The 22,371-nt window shown below is 37.5% G+C and overlaps 1 protein-coding gene across 6 annotated transcripts in view; it reads left to right on the top strand.

Moving 5' to 3' along the window:
- The window catches only part of LOC119554758, a 120,437-nt gene that overhangs the window by 88,948 nt on the left and 9,118 nt on the right, over positions 1-22,371 (top strand). Inside the window, exons 1-2 of one of the 6 annotated variants that reach the window (XM_037865791.1) lie at positions 16,438-16,563; positions 16,916-17,142. The exons of 4 other annotated variants lie outside the window; for them this stretch is intronic. Coding sequence is in view for 1 of the 2 variants with exons in the window: in XM_037865790.1 (XP_037721718.1) it covers positions 5,039-5,063 (25 nt within the window). In the remaining variant the exon portion in view is untranslated. Of the gene's footprint in view, positions 1-5,013; positions 5,064-16,437; positions 16,564-16,915; positions 17,143-22,371 lie in introns of those variants that run through there. One more of the 6 variants, XM_037865790.1, reaches the window with a different exon arrangement.

Consider the following 22,371-nt stretch of genomic DNA (forward strand, 5'->3'; position numbering starts at 1 on the left):
GAAAGTTTAAAAACAGTTCTTTCTTTCGGTATCACTTCTATGGAAGCCCTTCTCATTTCTAGGAAAACCTAAATAATTTTACATAGAATACTTTGATTCTTATTTCCTTTCTCAAAAGTCATAACGGTTCTCCATTTTCCAGCCCTCCTTCCTCAATATCGATTCTTCCATCAAATATTTGACATGAGCTGACGAAAAGCATTTCCAAGATTGACTTCCAACTCCCTCGAACAATCACTTAACGGTATTTGTGGGGAGAAGAAGAGAAGTGTTCTCTATGCAAACTAAGTGCCCCCAAACCCCAAACCCCAACCTTAACCCACCCATTCCCCCCCTTAACCACACAAAGGCGGCAAGACCAAAAACGCACCCATCAAAAGGCGTTACAAATTTTGATTTCTTTTGAAAACCAGCGACGCCCGGCCAGAGAGAGAAGGAATCCGAAGAAAGGAAGCCAGAGGGGGATAGAACGACAGGTCATTGGAAAAGAGGGCGTTAGGTGCCGAGCCAAAGAAAAATATCAATTACAGCATAATTATGTGTGACGCGGAGAAGAATTCTGACATCAAATGATTGATTTGTGAGGTGAAAAAAGGAAAGCTCCTCCTGCCGTTCCTCTGAACTTTTGACACATCGAGAAAATTATTTTCGTTTGTCATCGTATAATTTAATTTTAAACGTTACAAACTCCCCCTATTTAGGCATCTCTTTTCTACAAATCTTCCCCTCATACTTGAATGGGCCCAAGCAACGGTAAAATATCGTTTTAAAGGAAAGAAAATGGGAGGGGATAACGATTGTCAAACAAGAAAAGATCTTTTGCTTGTAATTGCATATTAAACAGCAGTTAACCAAAAGTTATGGCTGTCTCTTTCCCGCAATCTTCTCTTGTTGAATTCTCCCCGGCTAGCAATTCTTCACACATTCTTCCCTTCCCCATCCACACTCTTCACCATCTTTCTTCTTCAATGTCAATGTTGTGACCTTTGTTAAGCATTTTGTTTGCTTTTGCTTGGGGAATCTTTTTTATTTTCGCCATCTCCCTCCCTCACAGTGCCCCATCTCTTTCTGATTCTTCAAGTACCGTTGTAATTGTTTGCTAAAGCTTCTCTTTTTGAAGAGAAAATCAATTGCATTGTTGCGGCAGCAGTTTTTCTCGTTGATGCTATTGCTGTTAAATAATATTGCGCAATTTTTATTCAAACAGCCGAAAGGAGTAGAAGAAGCTCCACAAAAAAGATTTATAGAAAGTTGGCAAAGAAAAAAATAGAGGGTGAGGTGGGGATCACTCAATGATGAACGTTTTTTGTTTGTTTGCTGCTCAAGTTGAGTTTTTTCGAGTTTTTGTTAAGTTCATTTTTTGTGGGATGGTGATGTAAAAAAGATTTGTAATGGATGGGTGGAAAAAAGTATGCGGTAAGGTTCGGTTCGATGGGGTTATTGAGGGAAGTTCAGGGACAGCTAACAATATTGGCAGTAATGAAATGGTTGAAATGGATTTGCCTATAACAAGAAGCACAATTTACTTAACTAAAAAAATTCTATTTCGTAGAGGAAATGTAGGTAGTGTAATACCATTTGCTACTAAAATCCCTATTTTGTTTAACTTCCCCTCAACTTTTTCTCTTCCATTTCACTTAAACCATTTTCAATTGGCAGAAAAACGAGATCTCCAATCAAATCTTCAAAATTTCTCAAGTGCCAAGACAAATACTTGATAAATAATGAAAATATTGAGACGGATGAAAGGCCACGAAATAAACAAATTCAAATAAAACGGAAGTCGAATAAAAATCAATAAGGCATCAATAGGTAAAAGTGAGGCAAAGTTTAATAAACTTTCCAAGCTGTTTTATTTTTATGCTCTTTGGCTAAGTTGTGGGTGAGCGGACCTCGCTGCATATTTTATTAGCTGTAAATTTTATTAATGTGGCCATAAATCGAGAAGAAGCAAACCCGAAACAAGATGCAAACAAATCCCAAACTGGGTTTCCAAAAGGGGGGAGTTGCAGTTGCAATATGGCCGCAATGTGTGGCAACTGAGGACATTTGGATTTGGGCAGTGTGTCGTCGCCGTTTTTCTGGCAAATGGTGGGGTTTTTTGGGGGGTAGAAGGGGCTGGGAGGAATTGGTGGGCCATGGGTGAAGCGTTGAAAAGAAATACACGAGCGTTAAATTTATTTAAGCCAAAGATAAGGCACGCTAAGCCATGGCCAAAAGGAGTGAAGGCAAATCCAAGTGCACCGGAGAAAAATTATATAGGGGAAATTGTCATAACTAAATTTGTATTGCTTTCAAATTTTGCATAGTATTTTGAAATGGTTTGTTTATATTTTAAACTTTATGTTCTTTTTAATAATATATTACCCATTACTTTTGATTAAACTTGTACAAGGAAGAGCAACGACTCAATTAAATAATAATTTATTTAACAGTAATAGATATATTATGAAGACTACATATACTTAAAATCCATTTGCTAAGTTACCTGATGCTTTAATTTTTAAGATCTTATTCAAAATAAATAAATAATTTGGGAACCCCTATAATTCTATAAATTTCTCTCAGCGCAGCTTTGACCACCACTAAAAAGTGCCTATTGCATATATGCATAAAACACAATCCAGTACACCAGTGGATAGATCGGAAGAAGGGGCTGTGGGTTCGGGGGCCCGTACTCCTGCTGTGTGTGTTGCTATATCTTTTTTTGAAGTGTGTGTGCTTGTGGGGACAACAAGTTTCCCGCAGCAGCGACAGGAACTAAATCACGTGTTTGTTGCAATGCCCGGGCTGTTTTTTGTTGTATCTTCTAACTTGACTTTGGCCAAGTCATGACGACAGGTTCAAGATCTTGCTGGGCAACTTTAAAGGAGATCGGTGAGTGGGGGGAGGGGGGGAGGGTGGTGTGCAGAAATCGGGGAGTATGGGGAGTTTCGAACAGATCGTCAGGCTGCTTAGCAGCGGCTTACACATGTTTGTTTTGTCTTCCTCTGTCTTTTGTTTCAACTTACCGTTAGTTAGATGTATGCAACAAGGAGAAGAAGCTGAGGAAATCTCGTTGCATGTGGCGGTTTTTTCTCAGTTTTTGCCTTCCCGATCGCCTGAAATAATATCTAATAATGCATATAATTTTCACATGCACAGCGAATCGCCAAGAAAGAGGAGGATCACTGGGAAAGAAGTCCAGTGAGGGGGCAGGAACACTCTCGTAACGCGGCAGGGGATTCGATATCATTAAATATTATGATCAAATATTGCTGAGCGGCATTTTGAACTGAATTAGCCTCGATAGGGGATCAGCGAAATGCCGCCATTTGTGGTACATACAAAAACAAGGGGGGATCGTCGTGGAGAGTATCTTATAAATAGCGATAATATTCAGCTTTACTGCCATCGATATCGCGGAGAGAGGAAAACCAAGGCGATGATGATAATCGCTTGGAGATTGAGTCTCTTCTTAAATACCGATAATTAGAACTTCATCTTGGAATAAGAAAGACGTTATTGCACTCAGAAATTGATCAAAGATTACAAAAAATTGGATAATTGAAGGTGATACAATAGTACAGAAACCTAACGTATAAACAAGAAGATATATAAATAACTAATAATATTATTTATGCACAGGGACTATATTATTTTTATAAGATACAGAAGTTTACTAAATGGCTGTCCATTATATTGATAATATTATTTTTAGAATTTTCAGTAGAACTAGCTACTTTTTATCAATTATAATATAATGGCGTAATATCTTTATATAAAGAGTTAGTTCAGGTTCCTTTCTCCGATTTTCGAATTTATTTTCTCATTTCAATCGTCAGAAGAAGCACTCAATAATTTGTATGCTTTTAAAATTAAATGAATTCTGCACATGCAAAGGCATCATCCGCGAACATAACAAACCGAAAATAAAAGGTTACGGAATACAAATTGCCACCAATCTCGCCCAACGCCGTTGCTAACGTTAAGTAATTAATTATAACCAAATGCTAAAAGAAATTTCGAATTTATTTTCACTGCCGTCCAACCGCGGCCCGTATTATTTATTTATTTAAAAAATATTAAAATAAATTGCACTCAATTCACCAAAACAAAGCGGCAGACAAATTTTTGGCAATGGAAAAAGGTAGAGGAAAAGATAAAGAGGAAAAAAAAGAAAGTGACTGAAGGGTTTTCAATTGTATAACACTCTCCGTTAGATTGATAAATTGTCAATAATTAAGGCAGCGGCGATCAAATTGATGAGCTGATCCAAAGACGCTATGAGTTTTTTTTCGGTTGAGGTACAGCTCTTCATTTTGATTGATTTCAATGGGGTTTCATGGCAGGAGTTATGCAACGTGTGGGCCCAAGAAACATTTATAGGATAAGAGAAATTAAAAATAAATTTATTGGAATTTTTTGCAATTGCAATCGTTGCCGCACCCATTGATTTTCAGGTCCAACTTGAGCACAATCTCCTGGGTAATCAGCAAACACAAAGGAAAAGAGCTGTGGAAAAGGGAACTCAATAAAAGGAATTTTCTCTTATCGCTATAGAAGTGCTAGCCACGATCTCCTGCCCCTTCCTTTTAAGATTTCTTATTCTAGGTCCAAGTGGGCGCCTGCAGACTCTTCGACCTAGACCTTTATCCATGGCATTTTCCGTGGATCCAAATTGCAAGTGACGTTTTCCTATAGATTAAGTCTGCAAGTGGGAGACGAATATTTCGATAGCCAGAAAAATATTGATTGGGTAGGGCCTTACAAATTGGAGACAGTAAAGAATAGGAATACTAAAAAATAGTTCTACAAAATATGATCACAAGATCAAATAATTTTAATTTAATATATCCAACCTTCCAAATTATATTAGAGCTGATTATAGGGTTTTTTCCCATTTACCATTTTCCCTAGTTTCTTTAACATATTTATTTCTGTCTTTGTTTATATCATAATATTTATTTTCATTTGTAAATTTAAATTTAACACATTTTACTAAATATTAAATTTTCTTTTGTTTCTTTTCAGGTAATTTAAACAATAACATTCCAAAATGCTTAGAATAAACCGTTACAGGGGTAAGTTAAAAATGTAAATGACCAAAAGGCCGTAGTAGATCCGTTTCTAAAAGCCAAGTTACCTTGCTTTTTAAAGAAAACCACACCTAAAATATTCGGCCACCTTAGTTTTTTCATCACTTCGCTGCCTTACAAAAAAAATCCTAGACACGCAACAGCTAAAAAAAGAAGAGAGCACGCTATCAATTTAACAGCATCTGTCTATGATGCATGGGATCGAATTCCCCGCTCGACTTCGATCCTCTCCAGATTCTTCTCCTCTCCCACCCACACACTATTGAGGGATTTTTGCAACTTGTCCTAGACAGCATTTTTCCAAGGAACCTGCATGTAGACACACTCGTGAATAGCAACCGCTGTCTATTTATAGGCTTCTCTGATCCCCAGTCCCGCGATCTCTTTCTCCTTCTCTCGATCAGTCTTTACACTGAAAAGAAGAATATGATCTCTAACTCTTGATACAATTGCTTAATATAACAATAAGGAAGAAAAATATTTCCTACTCACGTTTTTTAACATTTTTATAAAATTTTAAAGTTTTAAACAGTGGAACTGTTTTTAGTTCATTTCTATGATTCCTTGTTTCCAGTATAGATCTTTTTGATAAACCCATTAATTATCGCGGTCCATAAATCAATCAATGACGTTGTATATTTTTGCGAGAGAGTAGAACATTTGTAAAACTCAGCAGACCAACAACTTAAGAACTGTTGCTAAATTGTATCTCAAAGATACAAAATGTTTATAAACTATTTCTTCAAGCTTCTTCATCCAGGGTGTTTTGCCAGGAAAAAATCTGGAGCTGTTAGCAGGTCCAGCTATTTTATAAACTTTTTCCCCTGCTTTTTAATTTTTGCTTGTAAAATAATTAAGCTGAAAATAATGAAACTTAATCCCAGCCACAGGCAGCGAAAAAAAATCGAGAGTGGGAGAGCTTTAACTGGGTTGCCTCAATAACCGCTGGGCGGGATTAACACGCTTTTTTCGCCTTTTTGGCCGTGGCCATATCCCGCGGCATTTTAAACAGTAGCCGAAAAGAAGGTAAACACCAGAAAAATACACAATTACCATGGCGATTCTCTTTTCATAAGTGCGCAGCTACTGTGAAAATGCCTTCACACGGAAAAAAATAATTACCTTCGCAGCAGCAGGACAAATTAATGTGCCACTACTTAAGCTGCGCTTTAAGCCGCTTTCGGTGGCATCCCCCTTGAGCTTTTCCAGTTGCCAGTGCTCACGAGGCCACTTTGTAACTTATTCCATGGCAATTTGTCAGTTGCTTGGTAGACATTGGTAGTCATAATATTTTAATAAATGTAAAGAACAGAAAACTCTCAAAAGTAAAGAGTAAAAATAAATGACTTTAAAATGCTCATACTTATATGAAACTTAAACGATTTATATTATGAGTTCTTAACTTCTTAGCAAAATAAAATTAAAGTAAAGTTAAGGGTGTAAAATTCCATATACTATTTAAGGTCCATCATAAGCATTATTTCGCCAGCAATTGCTCAAATAACATTCTGTTAACAAGGAAAGGTGGCAACCTTTTGACCATTCAACATCGCATCATGTTGAGTAAGCTGTTACGCTAACATAACCCACGTCAATGGGGGCTGGAACTTCCTTCCCTGATTTTTGGGGGGGCGTGGCATATGTTTTAATTAGCCCTGAGGTGAGGTGCATGTTACCTTTCATTGCCCCAAAGCTTGTCAAAAGTGCAAACAAGTTTCCGACAGCCAAAACTTTGATTGCCTCCCCCTTTTTTTCTACAGGAACTCCCACAGTGATTAGCCACATTCGAGATGAAACCGAAACTGAAAACACCATTTATGAGGATGAGTAGCCACAAAACTCGTGTTTGTATCACTTTCCTCATTTGTTTCCTACTTTTTCCGCTGCATGAAAATGCAATAAAAGCCAATGATGAAGAAACGAAGAAGAAGACAAGTCGACAGTGAAAATAAAATGATTTAAAATGAATCGCAAACTTTGAACTCGGACTTGAATATTGGTAAAGATACAACGAAAAAATTGCATCTTTGAATTTATGGCTATTTTCGCGTGGGCGACTTTTGTTGCTGTTTTTCCTTTTTTATTGTGACTGTCGAGATTTCATAATAATACAGTCGGCTTTGTTTTGTTTGTTAACCTGAAAAGTGAAATGCATTTTCATTGGTTTTTTTTTTTTGGGTTTTTTGGTGGGTGGCGAGGGGGAAAATTATCGCTTTATCACGATTCAAACGGTACCACTTTCTCAGCTTCATTTGTAGCAATAATTATGCAATTTGCTCTTCGTAGCTGCGATTCAAATCCGAGTCCAAAGTCGGACTCGAAATCGGAGGCCCCTGCAATTGTTGCATTTCCCTCGTTCGCCAGCTCGTTTTCATTTCGATTCGATTTGAAGACTCTGTGCATTATAATTTCTGTTGTTATTTATAATTGTTGGACAACTGGGCATTGTGGGTGCTTACTTTTCTCTGAAAGAAAAAAGGGGGTGGGGTTCGACAATAGTGGTTTGCATAGTTATCACTCGCCAGATATCTTTTTTTTTCGGGGTAGCTATAACAACGTAATTGTGAAGAAAGAAACGATTTGAGGCGATTTTTCGGTTATGACAAATTAATTGGCTGCAATTGTTTTGTCTGGACTCGAATCGAGAAAGTTATCGATGGGTTTATTGCACACAATTGGTGCAAGATGTATTTATCTGTGAATGCAGATTAGGTGGTTATGGAGGCAAGATATACCCAAAGTTGGTTTGATAATATTTATTAACTGGGCGGTAGACAAACAAAAGCAGCATTTACTCGGGGATTATTATTGGTTTATTGTTTGAAGTCATTAATTTGGTAGCCGGATCAATGTTACTTAAGTGGCTTCTGGTATTATTTAAAAGCCTTTAGATATTTTTAATATCTATTATAGTTTTATTGAAGAAATAATAACTAATCTAGGTATTTTCTTATAATTTTTGTTGTTCTTGATAATTTTTTGATCTATAATATTTACTATACCTTTAAGGCCAAAGAAAAAATAGTATTTAGCTACTGAATCCCATAAATCTCAAGACCCAGCTAAAGATCCTCTTCTTTCTGTGACAAAACAAAAGCGATAAGAAGCCAGTGAAATCCGCAGAGGCACAAAAAATTCGTGTCAACGAAGTGTGTCACAAATTTGACCAAAATAACTCTTAACCCATTAACTTAAACTTTTCGTTCCGTATGATCTCCCAACGATTGCCCCGCAGACGAAATTTGATCGATCAGTCGGCTCGGTTGTTGTTGTCAAATATTTTTGCCAGCCGCAAGGCAAAACTTTTTCTTTTCTTTTCTTTTCATTTCATTTTTCACCGTCTACCTTTTTTTCTTGCCGGTTATTATTTCTCCACATTTTTTCCATCACATTTTTTTGAGCCACTCGGTATGTGGACCACTGTAATTGGAGATGCGACGATGTCTGGAGCCCTTTACTTTGCTTCCTGATCGAATATATACGTATATATTTTCCATAACGACAAAACGTGAATCGAATTGTTAGATAAATAGCGTAAGGTATTTGGCAACCTTCTTCCTGAAAAAGAGTTTTCGGTTCCGTCAACGAAAATTAAATTTAAACAATTTAATTTGCCAGCAATTTCATGTGCAAAGCAAAATTGTTGAATTGGCTTAATTAATTTGCCCAATTTTTTCGTGTTTTATTATTTTGTTTTTTTTTTTTTGTTTTTTGCCAGGGGAACACATTTAAGTTGGTCAAGTCAATTGCCCAATCCCAAAATAAGACCCAAGCCCAGTTAACAGGGGAAAAACCCAAAACAAACCTCGACAAGCCCTCAGATAAACGCCCACACTACTGCCCTCTCTTTCTAACCGCATTGCCCCGTCTCTTTCGCACTCTTCAGTTCCATTTGGTGCGACTAACTCACGCCTACGATTTTACAAGCGGAGAGCTGTTGTCTCGACTTAATTTGATAAGATTTATTTCGATCCGAGTGGAGAGCCGAGGAAAGGCCAAGAAACCCAGCGACCATCGAACATTGAGAAATGTTTTCTGCCCTCAATAAATTGTAGGAGGAACCGAGGGCAGTGACAAAAATAAAGTTAGGACTTGCAACTATATTTTTTAATCATAACCCAACATTGCCTTTTAAGAGAAAACATTAAACATGATAAATATTAAAGTTAAAATCATAAAAACAAAATTATAATACATAAACGCCCTTTGGTATGGTATAAGATTCCTATTCCTTTTTATCCTTGATCATCTTCGTCCATCCATCGTTGCTATAGTCGTAAAAATAAAACTTATAAATATATATATTAATATCAGCATTTATTGTTTAAAGGTTTTTTCTCAGTGCATCGACAACATCGGGGTTAACATTTAAAAACAGTTGAAATAGAAATGTAAACGTTTGCCTGATAAATGGCCGAAACGGGCCTTGTTTCGGGTTCTCACTGAAAACTCGAGATTGTAGAGTGTGGGTGATCTTTATTTAGTGTTTGTTTTGTTTTTGCCCATTGGTGGGTGTATCTATTGGCTACTGATTGGATTGGAGAGCTACTGGGGTCCACAAGTAAAGTGGATGAGAGGGTATGAAGTGGATATAAGTAAAGGTTATTTGGGCTGTGAAGTGGTTTTGTATTTCCAGGTGGATACAGAAAGTTATTTTGGATTGTGTGTGCCTTTTCTATGGGCAAAAATAGCAAAGCATTTAAATAACGTAAAATAATCCGGATTTTAGGGTATATACCAAACTTGCGAGTAAAAGCATTAATGGAACTTAACAATTCTTAAATTTATTTATCATCAAGTGAGTTTCTTTATAAATGTTCAGCTTAAAACCTACTTTTAGTTTACCATGGGCTTAAATATTTTACACTGCAAATTCCTTTTTAGGTTTTCCCACACTGATCGCCTGCTTCTGTTCTTCCATCAAATTGTTTATGTGAAAGTTGAGACTTGGCTCGGCTCTTGTTGCGTTTTTTCCATTAGCCTTTTTTTGGTCCAGCCACCCGCCATGTAAATGTTTTGGTTCGACCCCCGCCCCCTTCTAGTTCAAAAGTTCATTGTCAAGTCTAATAAAATGTTCAAATGACACGTTAAGTGTCAGCAGCTACAAGAGAGTTTCCCTGGCTTTTGGTTCCCTTTGCACTCCGTTTGAAAGACCGCCGCGAGTAGCAGCCAACAAAAGGAAAACGGGAAAATACTGGATATTTGGGAAAACTGGCGAACAGAGAAATATCGTTTACCGCTCTATCTAAGGCCCTCTCGCTCTGTTCCCTTTTTGTCAAATGATGATAAATCGTGACCCGCCAAAGCCCCAGTGAAAATGTTTCTGCAATGGCATCAACCTCCTCCAACTCCCAATGCACTTGAAAAAATATCAGCCAGAATTACAACATATTTTATGGAACCTATATAATATTACCCTGAAGTCTCACAACTCCCAGAAAAATACATTTCTTATATATCTGCAATTTAAAGATTTTAAATTTCCATATGAAACTAATAATTTTTTCCTCTGTCCAACTCTTTTCATTTGAGTGACGTGGAGAGACCTCCAAGAGGCTACCCATTTTTTATTTTCCTTACCGTTTTTACCACCTTAGCAGGATTCGCGGCATTCGAATCTTGACATTTCAGTGAATTATGTAGTTTTTATGCTAACTATGATTTATGCCAAGGTATGTGTAAGTGAGTGAGTGCACTGTTGGCGCTTAGAAATTAGGCAAAAATATAATTTATGAGCCTCCAAATTGTCGATGCCCAAAGGTTGGGACCCTTTTCGATGGGCGCTGTGTGTGGCTTCACTTCGGCTTTGATTTAAATGCAAATTTCGGTTTTTATTACTTGGAGTATCGTTGGGGAAACGTCACCTTTTCGCACCTTTAATCACGATTCAGGTTGAGTGACAAGTAAATATAAAATTTATTGATTCGCATTTGCATTTCTGGAGAGATGGATGGGGAAAAATCGAATTCGATGAAGCAATCGTTGATGTTTTTATTGGGAAATGAAATGATCTTACCCTAAAATTAGTTAATTAAATTTGTTTTATTTTATTTACATAAATTATGGACATTAATTTTCACTATGCTCTATTGTTTAATTAGGACCAGTATTTATCTATAAGCACTTCTTAAGTTGACTTTGATGATTGTCACAAATCACGAACAGAAAATCATTCACAAAAAATCATTGACATCAACCCTGACTGAATGTCAATTAAATTTCATCATAAAAGGTGGTGACAAATCCCAGCCCAAGGTTGCTAAACACCCAACTGAACCTGTGAACGATAACGATCCATTGATAAAATGCCAGAGCTATCTGTACAACTTGCGACTTACAAGCTCATTTGTCAACAGAGTTCCCAGAGCATGAGTATCTGTATCTGTATCTCCGTACAGCGAGTGTGCGAAGTATCTGTATCTTTGCATCGCCGACGACCTTGCCAAATGGAAACGGCAAAAGCAATCAGCTGCCATGAAATGTGTGTCTGGAGTGTTACAAATTGGCAAACAACTATAAAGAAAAAACTGCACAATAATATAAAATAAATGAAGTGAGCGAAACATGGCTGAGGAATTTTTTAATTTAGATAATTGAAAAGAGAGGTGAACAAAAAGAAATTCTCAGCAAGCGATTCGAATCGTTCGATTGGCGGACCCAGCCTAATATAATTCAGAACTCAATTATTAAATCGAAATTTGTTTGCAATTGGTTAATCGGCGTCAGATATCTCCGATTTTATGTATAGTTGCTCGTACCCAAAATTAACTTTTATAGTTGGCTATTGTTATACAATAAGTGTCCATTTTCAAATATTTATGCATGTTTGACTCTTAAATTATGCAAAAGTAAGAAAACTATGTGCAAAGCCTTTTTTAATTATTTAATTAATCATTTTGATGTAATTTGTGCGGTTAATAGTACAGGCATTTTATTAATAAAGAAATGCCGTTTTTTGATTGATTGATAAATATTTGCTTAACATAATATGGTGCCATAAAAAATGCTTGATTGGGTGGTACAAGAGAAAAAAAATTAATTAATACGACACATTTTTTTTCTTACTAACTTTATGTTTATTGATTAAAATAATTATATGAGTGTTTGTCGGTTAAAAATGGTGTTATTTCAGGTTAGATTATTTCACACGATATTTTCACGTAGCCAAACCCAAACTGCGTCAATTTCGTATGAAATTGAATCCAATCTCTGCTCCGGCAAAATGTCAAATGCATCAAAATCAAATCTAAGGAAACACGATCAGACTAATTAAAGAAAATAAAAACAAGCCGGGGGAGCAGTAAAAACCCTGCCGACAAGTCAAATTAATTAAAAACAAAAATACAATCCAAAGTAAGCAAAACAAATGCCACTTGTTGGCCAAAAAGGTCCCCTTAGCCGAAATAAAACCCAGCCCAAGACTGAGGACCCGAAACAACTTCAATCTACAGATGTTTTTAGGTGTGTCCTAGCCATGGCCACGCCCTCTTCTTCAGCCCCAAATATCCATTCCCAATCCACTTTTGTGTTTACTTTCTAATACATGATAGCCGGGCCAGAATCACAGCCATGTGAACTTGGTCAACTTGCTGTCGGCACTATAAAGGTCAACTTCAGTAGGGAAACTACAAAAAATTTATAAAAAACTGAATTTATTCGGTACTGAATACTTAAATTACTCTTAGGGGTAAATATTATATAAACAAAAATAATGGCAATGGCATAAGTTATGAGGAAAAATATGAGTAACAAACTGGGCTTTAAATTCTGTGAATTACAATTATAGCAAGCTGTACTAAACACCCTTATATATGTTTCTCCATAATTCCTAGGGATGTAATAAAACCAGTCTAATAATTATTTTTATTAGAAGCCCCCCACAAACCTGAAGCCAAACTCCAAACACCCTTTTCTAGGGTACAATTATGGCCTTACTAATTTATGTTTATTGTTTATTATGCTGTCGATATTGTTTTTATTGTGTTCGTACTCCTTTGGGCCATTTCAACTGGAAGCGTAGAAAAAATTGAATTTAGTTATTTGCAATACCCATTTTTTACTTGGCCCAACTGATTGAAATTTATACCAGCTTTTGTCCGCACAATTTATTAATATTTCTATGACTTTAATGTCTCTTTTTGCGTGCAGAGTTCCTCGTAAACCTTGCAAATTTTTATGGTACAACGATTTTTAGTGTTTTTCAATTGATGTTTATGGATCGGTGGCGGGTTTTTTATGTTTATTAGCGAGAAAAATAGAAGATTATCATGAAAATCGAATGCCTTGAATCTAATCCATAAAAGTTCCACCATTAGATGGCTAACCCGACGCATAACTCCCACCCAAAAAAGTCTGCACTCTTAATGAGCTCAAATATATAAAGTTTTCGCTGCGGTCAAGAGATTGTCTGTGTTGGAAATTCCGTATTTGGGTTTGTTTTATTTAAATATCAAAACCATAAATTCGAATGCAACTGTCAAGTGCAGCATTGTTAGTGCGGGGCCTTATGGGGTTAATGTGCTCATTGTGAGACTATTTATTTTTTCAGTTCCACTCTCTGTTCCACTTCGATTTTGCAGCTTGAGCTCTGAGAACGAAATCGAGGTGCAAATAAAATCACACTGGGTGCGATCTGCTATCAATTACCGACAATTTGTGGGGAGAAACGTAAGTTATTAACAAATGGATACTCTCTTTACAGTTTTTTAAATTCAATATATGATACATTCATATGTGATGATCAACCGAATCAAAGAACGTTTTCAGAATAAATAAATTATTTAATGTTATTTAAATAAACATTTATAATTTACAGATCAAAAAACATACATTTCCTTTGTACCAAGCCCACTAAACACTTACGTACACAATGCAAAACAGATTTAAAATTTAGAAAACGCAGTAATTCACTCGACGGTGTTGTAATCGACACTTTTGCATTCAAATTTAGATAATAAACTTTGACAAGTTTCACAAGAAATTTGTCCAACCCCCAGTAGATGTAAATTTATGGGGATGGGAGCTCCTCCCTTGATGTCGCATGTCAAAATGATTTTTGCCTTTTCAAGTTGTGCCGCCAAAGCTTTTTGACGCAATTTGCATTTTATTCGCAATATATTGGCGCCGCAGCTTCTGAGAGGAAAAAAATTGATAGGGATGATGCAGGAGAAGGCCATGCGACACATTTTACAATGTTTGCCATATTTGATTGATTTGTTTTGCCTGCGATGCCCTGGCGCCAGATTTGATTCGTTGATTGAAGGGTCGCAAAAAATTGAGCCCAAGGTCTTGTGGGATAGGAAACGATTTTTTGCAGCTGTTTTGCATTTTCACACATTTGTTTCATTAGTCGAAGTAATAAAATCCAAACAAAAAAGCTACATTTTTTTGGGATGAGGCCACATTTGGTTTCCATTTCAGACGTCAATCACAAAATCAAATGAAAAGCATAACTCAGAGATACCAAAAAAATCTTTAAAATGATAAATGACAATTGGGAATGCTAGAATTCTCTGGGCGAGAAACTCTGTATTTTTTCTCATGGTGGGATAGAAAGTTTTTCACTGCGTATGATGATTAGCCAAAGGTCGAGGTGCTATTATGCAATATTCTGTAGGAACCCAAGTGAAAGTTTCCAACGCACTTTCGGTTTTTCTCATTGCCTATAGCGGGTGAAAATGCTCGGCCCCCCAACCGAGCGTCATCTTCATGATCATCAACCATTGAGCGATCCCAAATGCTTAAAAAGATCTTTATCCGAGAATTTTGTGTGGGCAGCGGGACTCTCAAAAAATTGTTGAGCCCGAGCTCGAGTCTTTGGAGATGGCTTATTAAAAATTCTAATCACATGCAATCACCACGAGTTTGGGGCTGGTTGGATCTCTTTGATTGTTTTCCCCCAGTTTCTTCGGACCAGTACAATGGCCCGGAGTCGCCGACGGTTATCGATTAATCATCAAATTAAAAATTACCACTGGCCAAGAGAGCGTGGAGCGTGTCCAAAACAACATGAAACACCTCGAAAGGCAATTGGATCTGTTTTTTATTTCCATTTTGCTGTTCTTTTTGGCACTTAAAGTACGTCGGGTCGGCCAATTTAAACAATATCTAGAATTTCGTGCTCGGAGTGGGGCGAAAAAAATAAAAAACCACACGAACTTCGATTGGAATTAAAAGTTTTTGGCAATTGTCTGACTCGATTTGGGCAATAAAATGTGGGGAGCATAGGGTTGGGAAAGAATCGTGTGCTATATCAAGCTATAAGGATTGATAATTGACAGAATTTGTGGGATTAGCCAACTGAAAGCGAAAAAATACGATAGAGCAGGCTTCAAATAAGCGTGGAGAAGTTTTCGCCAGCTAATCGATTTATTTTCGACCGAGTTACGTGAGGTTGTTAGAAAATACATTTGTAATAGAATGTTTTCGGCGTTCTTACCATTCTCAAGGTTAATAAAATGATTCAGGTAAAGATAATTCCCACGGTTCTCTAGTCTTACGCTTTAAATGATAACAATAAAAGCATGATATACATTTTTTGCTTATCGGATTATTCGTGGGGTTATTGTTTGAAAAATCCAGTCAATAGCGAATACATCTTCCTTCCTTTCAAGGTTACTCCCCTTCATTCTGATCCACCCATTTCCAGGGAAATTTCTAAATTAAAAACAAAACAATTGACTCAATCGTTACACAGACATAGAAATATATTTAAGTCGTAAATTAATTTAAATATGGCAAGAAAACGCAAATATTTCTCACTGATTCTTTCACAATTTTTTCCACCCATAAATAACGCTTTGAAGCGCCGCCTGTCGTTTGGCAATTTAAAAAGTAACGAGGGGAATAGTTAAATTTTTTCCTAGACACAGAACACAATAAAAAATGTCAGATTGCAACTTTTAAGCAACATTAAATATACTTTGAAACAATCTTTGGATAACGAAAATTAAGTTATATAAGTAAATATTATTACCTAAAACCTTTGTTGTCCTACGTATCATATTACACCGGCCGTTTTCTCATTCAAATTAATTAAATCAGATTCTTTCCGAAATTTCTTATCACAAATTTGTCATCGGCTTGTAAACAGAAGAGGAAGGCTCAGCCACATGCTGATCATAATGAAGTTAAGCCCCTGATACGATCGCTCGACGCCCAGACAATTAAAAACCCCCACCAAAAACGCAGGCCAGAAGAATTGCAAGCAGAGAGCGGCGAAGACTGAGCTGCAGTTTGGTTGTGCGATCAGCTGGTCGTTTGGCGGCTCTCTTCGGCTTTCTTCGTGGGGGCCCCGAAGACACGAAGTCGCGCCGGAGCGGCTATAGCTGCGCAGAGGTCCCAAGCTCGAGTGCGCGATCAGTTCGCTTTCAGCGATCTTCGCGTGCACTACGGTTTTTGGAGGGTGCCTATAGGGTATATATACCAACCACCCCGATCTCAGGTGATCCCACGCCTTCGTCAAGTTTCGTTAGCTGACCGTGAAGTGAGTTTCGTTCTGTTCGCGCAAATTACAACTGCGGTGCAGTTTGCTTTTTTGGCCAAGTTCATTCACGTTGCGCCATAATTAATGTAACGTAACGCTCGAGTCGAAATCGAACGTTATATTAATTGCAATTCGCAAACTGTTTACATTTCGTATATTTGATTTCTGATTTCCATTTTCGGGCATTTCCGTTTCACTTTTGAGCGCGCATTCGAGCGCAACAATTAATTGCAGGCAATGCAAATTGTCCGTGATTGTTTATGATTGCCAGTTTGGCAACAAGCGCCGCAAAAGTGAAATTTCCCTCAAACGCACATAATAATACAACAAATTAACATAACAAATTTTTCAGTTTGGTAAAAAAAAGCTGATAACCGTTAAACAGCAAGACAAAACGAGACGTAAGCCAATTTTCAGCTAAAATATGGCCCATAAATAAAGATAAAAAGCGTAAACCTCGAGTGCAAAACAAAAAGCAAACTGTTTAAATATTTTAACAAAAAATTCTTAAATATGTCTGTGGAATCGATGCAAAAACGAAAGTGCTCAAAGCGGATCAGCGGTTAGAGAGAAAGGCAGGTAAGTGATGGGGAGTGAGGAAAAGAGAGTTGGAATCTGACTGGGGAATTCCATCAGTGAAAGATCGATGTTCGAGTGGAAATAATTCAGGAAGTTCTTTATCATTTGATCTCTGGTGAATGAACGATGTTTAATGGAAAAAATTCAAAGTGAAATGTTCGCAAAGCGAATGAAGCGTAAAAGTGTTCAGAAACCCGAGAAGAGTTTGTAATACATATGGAAAAGAATGGTCTTACAACTGGGAATTGTTCCGTAATATGTTTTGTAAAAACTGAAAACATGTAATTCTATTCACTATCAGGGATACAAAAAAATTTTCCATTCAGGAATATTTTAAATCTTGAAAAATTTTAAATTTCTTTTTTCGACTATATATGTATGTACGTACTTACATTGTCTACGCCTTTGGCGAAATTGCATTTTCTCTCACTAATTTTGCTGCAATTGAACTCTTCCTTGGATCAGTGGGCTTATTCCCTCTTTCCATTGTTGGCGAAAACGATTTCCCTTGATGCGAAAATTCATTTCCCCCTTTTCCTCATCAGTGGCAACCCACTAACTTGGTTTCTACTCCAATTTACTTTGTTAGCGAGCGTGATGATGACAAACACAACCTTTCACACTTAGCCAGCCAGGCCAGACACAGGGAGAAAAATATCAGCAAAACATGACTAAAAATATTTTTTTTTCTCATAAAAAATATTTTATAAAATAAAATATGAGGAAAAAATCTTTTTTAACGACAGGTATCCTTTAAAGATTGTGTCTATTCTTTAATATAAATTTCTTTTGGAAAATAATAGAGATGGGAACTTTTTCTCTGTGTCCCTTTGAGTGAGGCTGGAAATTCGCCCTGTCATTCTCCAGTGATCTCTTGGCCTTCTCCGTCCCCCATTTCTCCCCTTTCTTCTCACCTTCTCTTTTCCTGCTCATTTGTGACACATTTCCTTCACCGGCCAGTAAAAGTTCTTTGACAAAGAGCTCAGAGACAATTTGTATGCCATGGACAAACATTTTTGCCAGCGAATTGAACTACTTTCGTTTAAATCGGCGTGAAGGGGATTATGAGGGGGAATTAACATAAATATTTGATGCGATTTGCCAGCGAATTTGCTGTGTCAAATGCACCATAAACACTCGACTCAAACTCGAGCTCACCTACTTGGCTGTCTGTCATCGTTGGCCAGCTTTCATTCAATTTTTTACATAAAAAACACAGACGGTTGGGAGGGGGTATCGCCTCCTTTTAAATGCAACTCCAGCAGTCCGGTCATAAAATCCAAAATTTAAAGCGAAAAAGAGGCCGCAGCTGAATAGTTGAAATTCGCTTGAAACAAATTTTTCGCTTTTTGTGACAAGAATTTGCAAATGTCAACGAAAATTGCGAATTTCGCATTAAAGAGAATTTGGTAAAAGGGGCGAGCGAAAAGGGGGAAATTCCAAAGCTCCAAAAAGCGAACCAATTGAGATCGTTTTATAAGGTTTACTTGAATTTATTTTTGTGTTTTTTTTTGCCGTTTCTTATACAACTTTTGCATTTCTTTTCTGGGGCATTTTGTGTCTGGCATTTTTAAAGAGTCAAGAAAACGGATCCGTAACGAAATCGGTAACACATCAAAGGTCTGGACATGATATGGCCTCAGATAAATATTTCGATGTGAAGAAATGTGGAGCATGTGGAACGGGCGTACAATAAATATAACTCTTGAGGGATAGCATTAAAGGGTGATTATATGGGAATTAAGAATGTATGTATAACAGATGGACAAATATTTTTATTTGTTGAAAAATATTATCGAATTCTGTATTTGATTTCCCATGACCTTAGCGAAATAAACTGGTATTGAAACATAATATCTCATATATTTATCGAGTTCGTTCATTCATATACTTCCATTTTCACTTGAATTGAAGCCCTCGAATTTTTAGCTTGATTTCCCTTTGGCCATATTGTGTTTCCATCCGATATTTTTGTGTACCTTGCCACTTGTTATCATTCTTTTCGTGGACGTTTCGCCTTCGCTTGTAACACTTGTCTGGTCTGACTGACGCTTTCGGTATCCGTCAGATACATTTACAAGCTCGGTATTTCCATTACGATTGCGCTGCTCACTTCCCCCTCTTGTTAATGACAAACTTTGCTTTTATTGCCACCAGACAAGAAACGAATTCAAAGACACTTGAATAATCGAAAGGTATACAAATATTTCGGACACCTGTCGACACAGTATCTTTGTGCGGGATGCCAATAAAAAAGGAATCCAACTGTTGTAAATTCAATTGTTGTCCACAATATTATTTACTGGGGGAGCTAAAAATGATTTCTGACTCAATTAGAGGTTGTTGCTTCTTCGATCCCGCGGCGAAGCTCATAGATATTTTCCGCTCGATTACCTAATTGATATTGTTATGGTGTCATAACCATTATCAAACCTTTTCAGCGATAAGCCACAATTTATTGGCAGTGATCACTGAGCAACCGAAATGGTCTGTCATCGCTTTCGGGTAGCCGAGAAGATTTCTCCAACTAATTAGACCATAAAGGAGCCCGCCTTGACTTTCTGGCCGAACTAATTCCCCCAGTGATTCAGATAAAACCACAACAAAGGTCACGCTTTAATTGATAAGAAAACAATGCACGGGTCTCCAACTTCTAGTTCGTTAGTTTTCGAAATTTTCTGTTCACTCGCTTGGAAATCCTCAGAGTCGAGCTTCAGGTGACGGGCCCTGCCCCGATAAAGATCGCACCCCAGACAAAAAGTCGGGGCCCAGAACTCCGACAGGTGGCAGGTTCAGTTCATGCCACAATCGAGTGCACTCCTCCTCGCAGAGGAAACGCAGAGAAAGATACAGATACAGATAAAGAATAAGATACTGGAACAGGGACAGAAACCGAAACAGACTCAGAACCAGAAAACAGAAACACTTTTAATAGTTTTGAACCTTTTGTGCCTGGGCTTCCACTTAAAATGTGCAGCGGAGCGTGCCTTTCTCTGGGGTACAAGTAATTAACCCATGTTGCCATTCTTCTTCTGGGGCTGTGCAAAACATTTAATTGTGCCGATTGCATTTCCACCATATCTGAAATGCCAAAACACACACAAATTAACTCCACTCGGCGCGCGGAGATCAAAAGTTCTGGCCGCCGCTACGGTTCTTGACATATTCAAAGCATTCTCAAGTCGGGGTTATTAAAAGTACCAACTCATCATCATCATCTAAGCCGGCTGTCCCATAAAATAAAAAAATAACATCCCGACTATCCGGGTTATATAAGCACCACAAACATCGGACAGCTCCACAAATGTCACACTCGACAAAATTAAAGCAGAAAATATAAAATAAAGAGAAGCCCAGTAATCTCCACTGAAGCCAATTAGTTGCTTCCGTAATTTCTTGGTATTATTTTAATTAGCTTTTTTCGGCCTTAGCTTTGTTTTTGGATCTCGGCCTTATTTAAATTACTTTTTAACTGCACAAAGATTTATTTGTTTATACGCATAAAGATTTTGAAAACAAAATAAGGCGAAGCTTGGAGTCTGAATAATTTATGGGGGGAATGCATTTTTTCGTTAGACTGCTGATCGTATAATTCCGGGGAAATTAACTTCACGGATGTGGGGAAGCTTTGTGGAAAAGCAAAGTTAGTTTCTTGGAATTATATAGGCTCAGATGGTCCATTTTCTATTCACTTGCAGTTTTCTATGTCTGCGGGAAAAGATCGTATTGCAAACATATACATGATATTATATGAGTAATAAAAAAAATATATATTTTTCAATCGAAAAGTTTAAGTCTAGTAATCTTCTTTGTTGTTTTCAACCCGATCATAAATAGAGCTTTCCACAACATTACCTTTTTCCATTATTTTCTCTAAGCCTGTCGTGCATAAATTGTTTTCCCCATGTGCTCGTGTGCAAGCATACCATACCGTGTTCAAATCTGAAATATACCCAACTATCAAATAATTCATAACGTTCTTGCCACACATTCGTTGGCCCCCTTTCCCCAAACCCCTTTTTCTACGCACCTGGAGGCCTTCGCTGCGAAATGAGGAACAACAACGCAAGAAACAGCGAAAACAACAACAAAAAATGCGTTTAAGTCAAGTTTGCCGCGAGCTTCTCGAAAAGAGTCACCGCCGGCTCTCAATATGTGCTATGTGTGTGAGCCGCAGTCAAGCTATCCTAAAGTGGACAATATACGAAATGCATATATGATATCATATTTTTTAGGCTTTTTTGGCTATATTATTAACAATAACTGAATTTATTTCGCTCTAGAAAACAGAAAAACATTACAAAGTAAATAACTTAATGTACTCGCTGTGTTGAAAAGCACTTTAAGTAATTATTGTATAAATAATTAAGTATTTAAATCCCATAGCCATGTGGTTATTAACTTGTACATCTTTTAAAATATATCTATGTTTTACGTAAATATCTTCTTCGGTTTTTTAAACCTGTTTAGGTTCACAATTATTTTCCCGAAGTTGTGATATTTTTACAATCTGTAAAGAGGTTCCTCAAAATAAATAGGCCTCAGATATATTTAATTCATTAAGAACTTTCCCAAATATTTTCTAAGATATTCAAATAGGGTAATATGAAAATATGTGTTAAGGTTATTCCACTGTAGATGGCTTTGCATGAGCGTTCTTCGTGTGTGGCAGCTGCGATCCGACCTCAGACGGTGACTGCCCCATACCCCGCCCCTCTTTTGTGGCACTTTAGCTCGATATTTATGCAACGGCACACACTTCATCTCCCTCTGCCACCTGTCCCCCCACCCCCTTATTTTCCTCACCTTTCTCGCCTGCAATTTAAGCGCACATTTTTCTTGGCAACACACATTTCCCTCCTCTGCAGTAGTTTTTCCAGCTCGCCCTCTCCCACTCTCTCTCGCTCTTTCTCTTTCTCTTTCTCCCATTGCTTGCAACACTTGGCGCTTGCCACATAACGACAACAGCAGCATAAGTTGCAAGTTGCAACTGAAACATATGCAACAGCAGCAACGGCAACATATGCAACAGCAGCAGCAACTGCATCGTAGCATGACACATTAAATGCAAAACGGCAGCAAGGTGCGAAAAGGGCGGGGGCGGGGCACTTAGGGGTTAAGGGGAAGGAAGAAGAAGAATGAGCGGGGGTTTGGGCCGGCTCTTGAGCAGCGGTTTTTGCCTTCTGCTCCTTCTTGGCCATCTTGCACATGCTGTTGGTCTTTATTAAA

This window comes from Drosophila subpulchrella, chromosome 3L, assembly GCF_014743375.2.
Source record: "Drosophila subpulchrella strain 33 F10 #4 breed RU33 chromosome 3L, RU_Dsub_v1.1 Primary Assembly, whole genome shotgun sequence".
Lineage (NCBI taxonomy): Eukaryota > Metazoa > Arthropoda > Insecta > Diptera > Drosophilidae > Drosophila > Drosophila subpulchrella.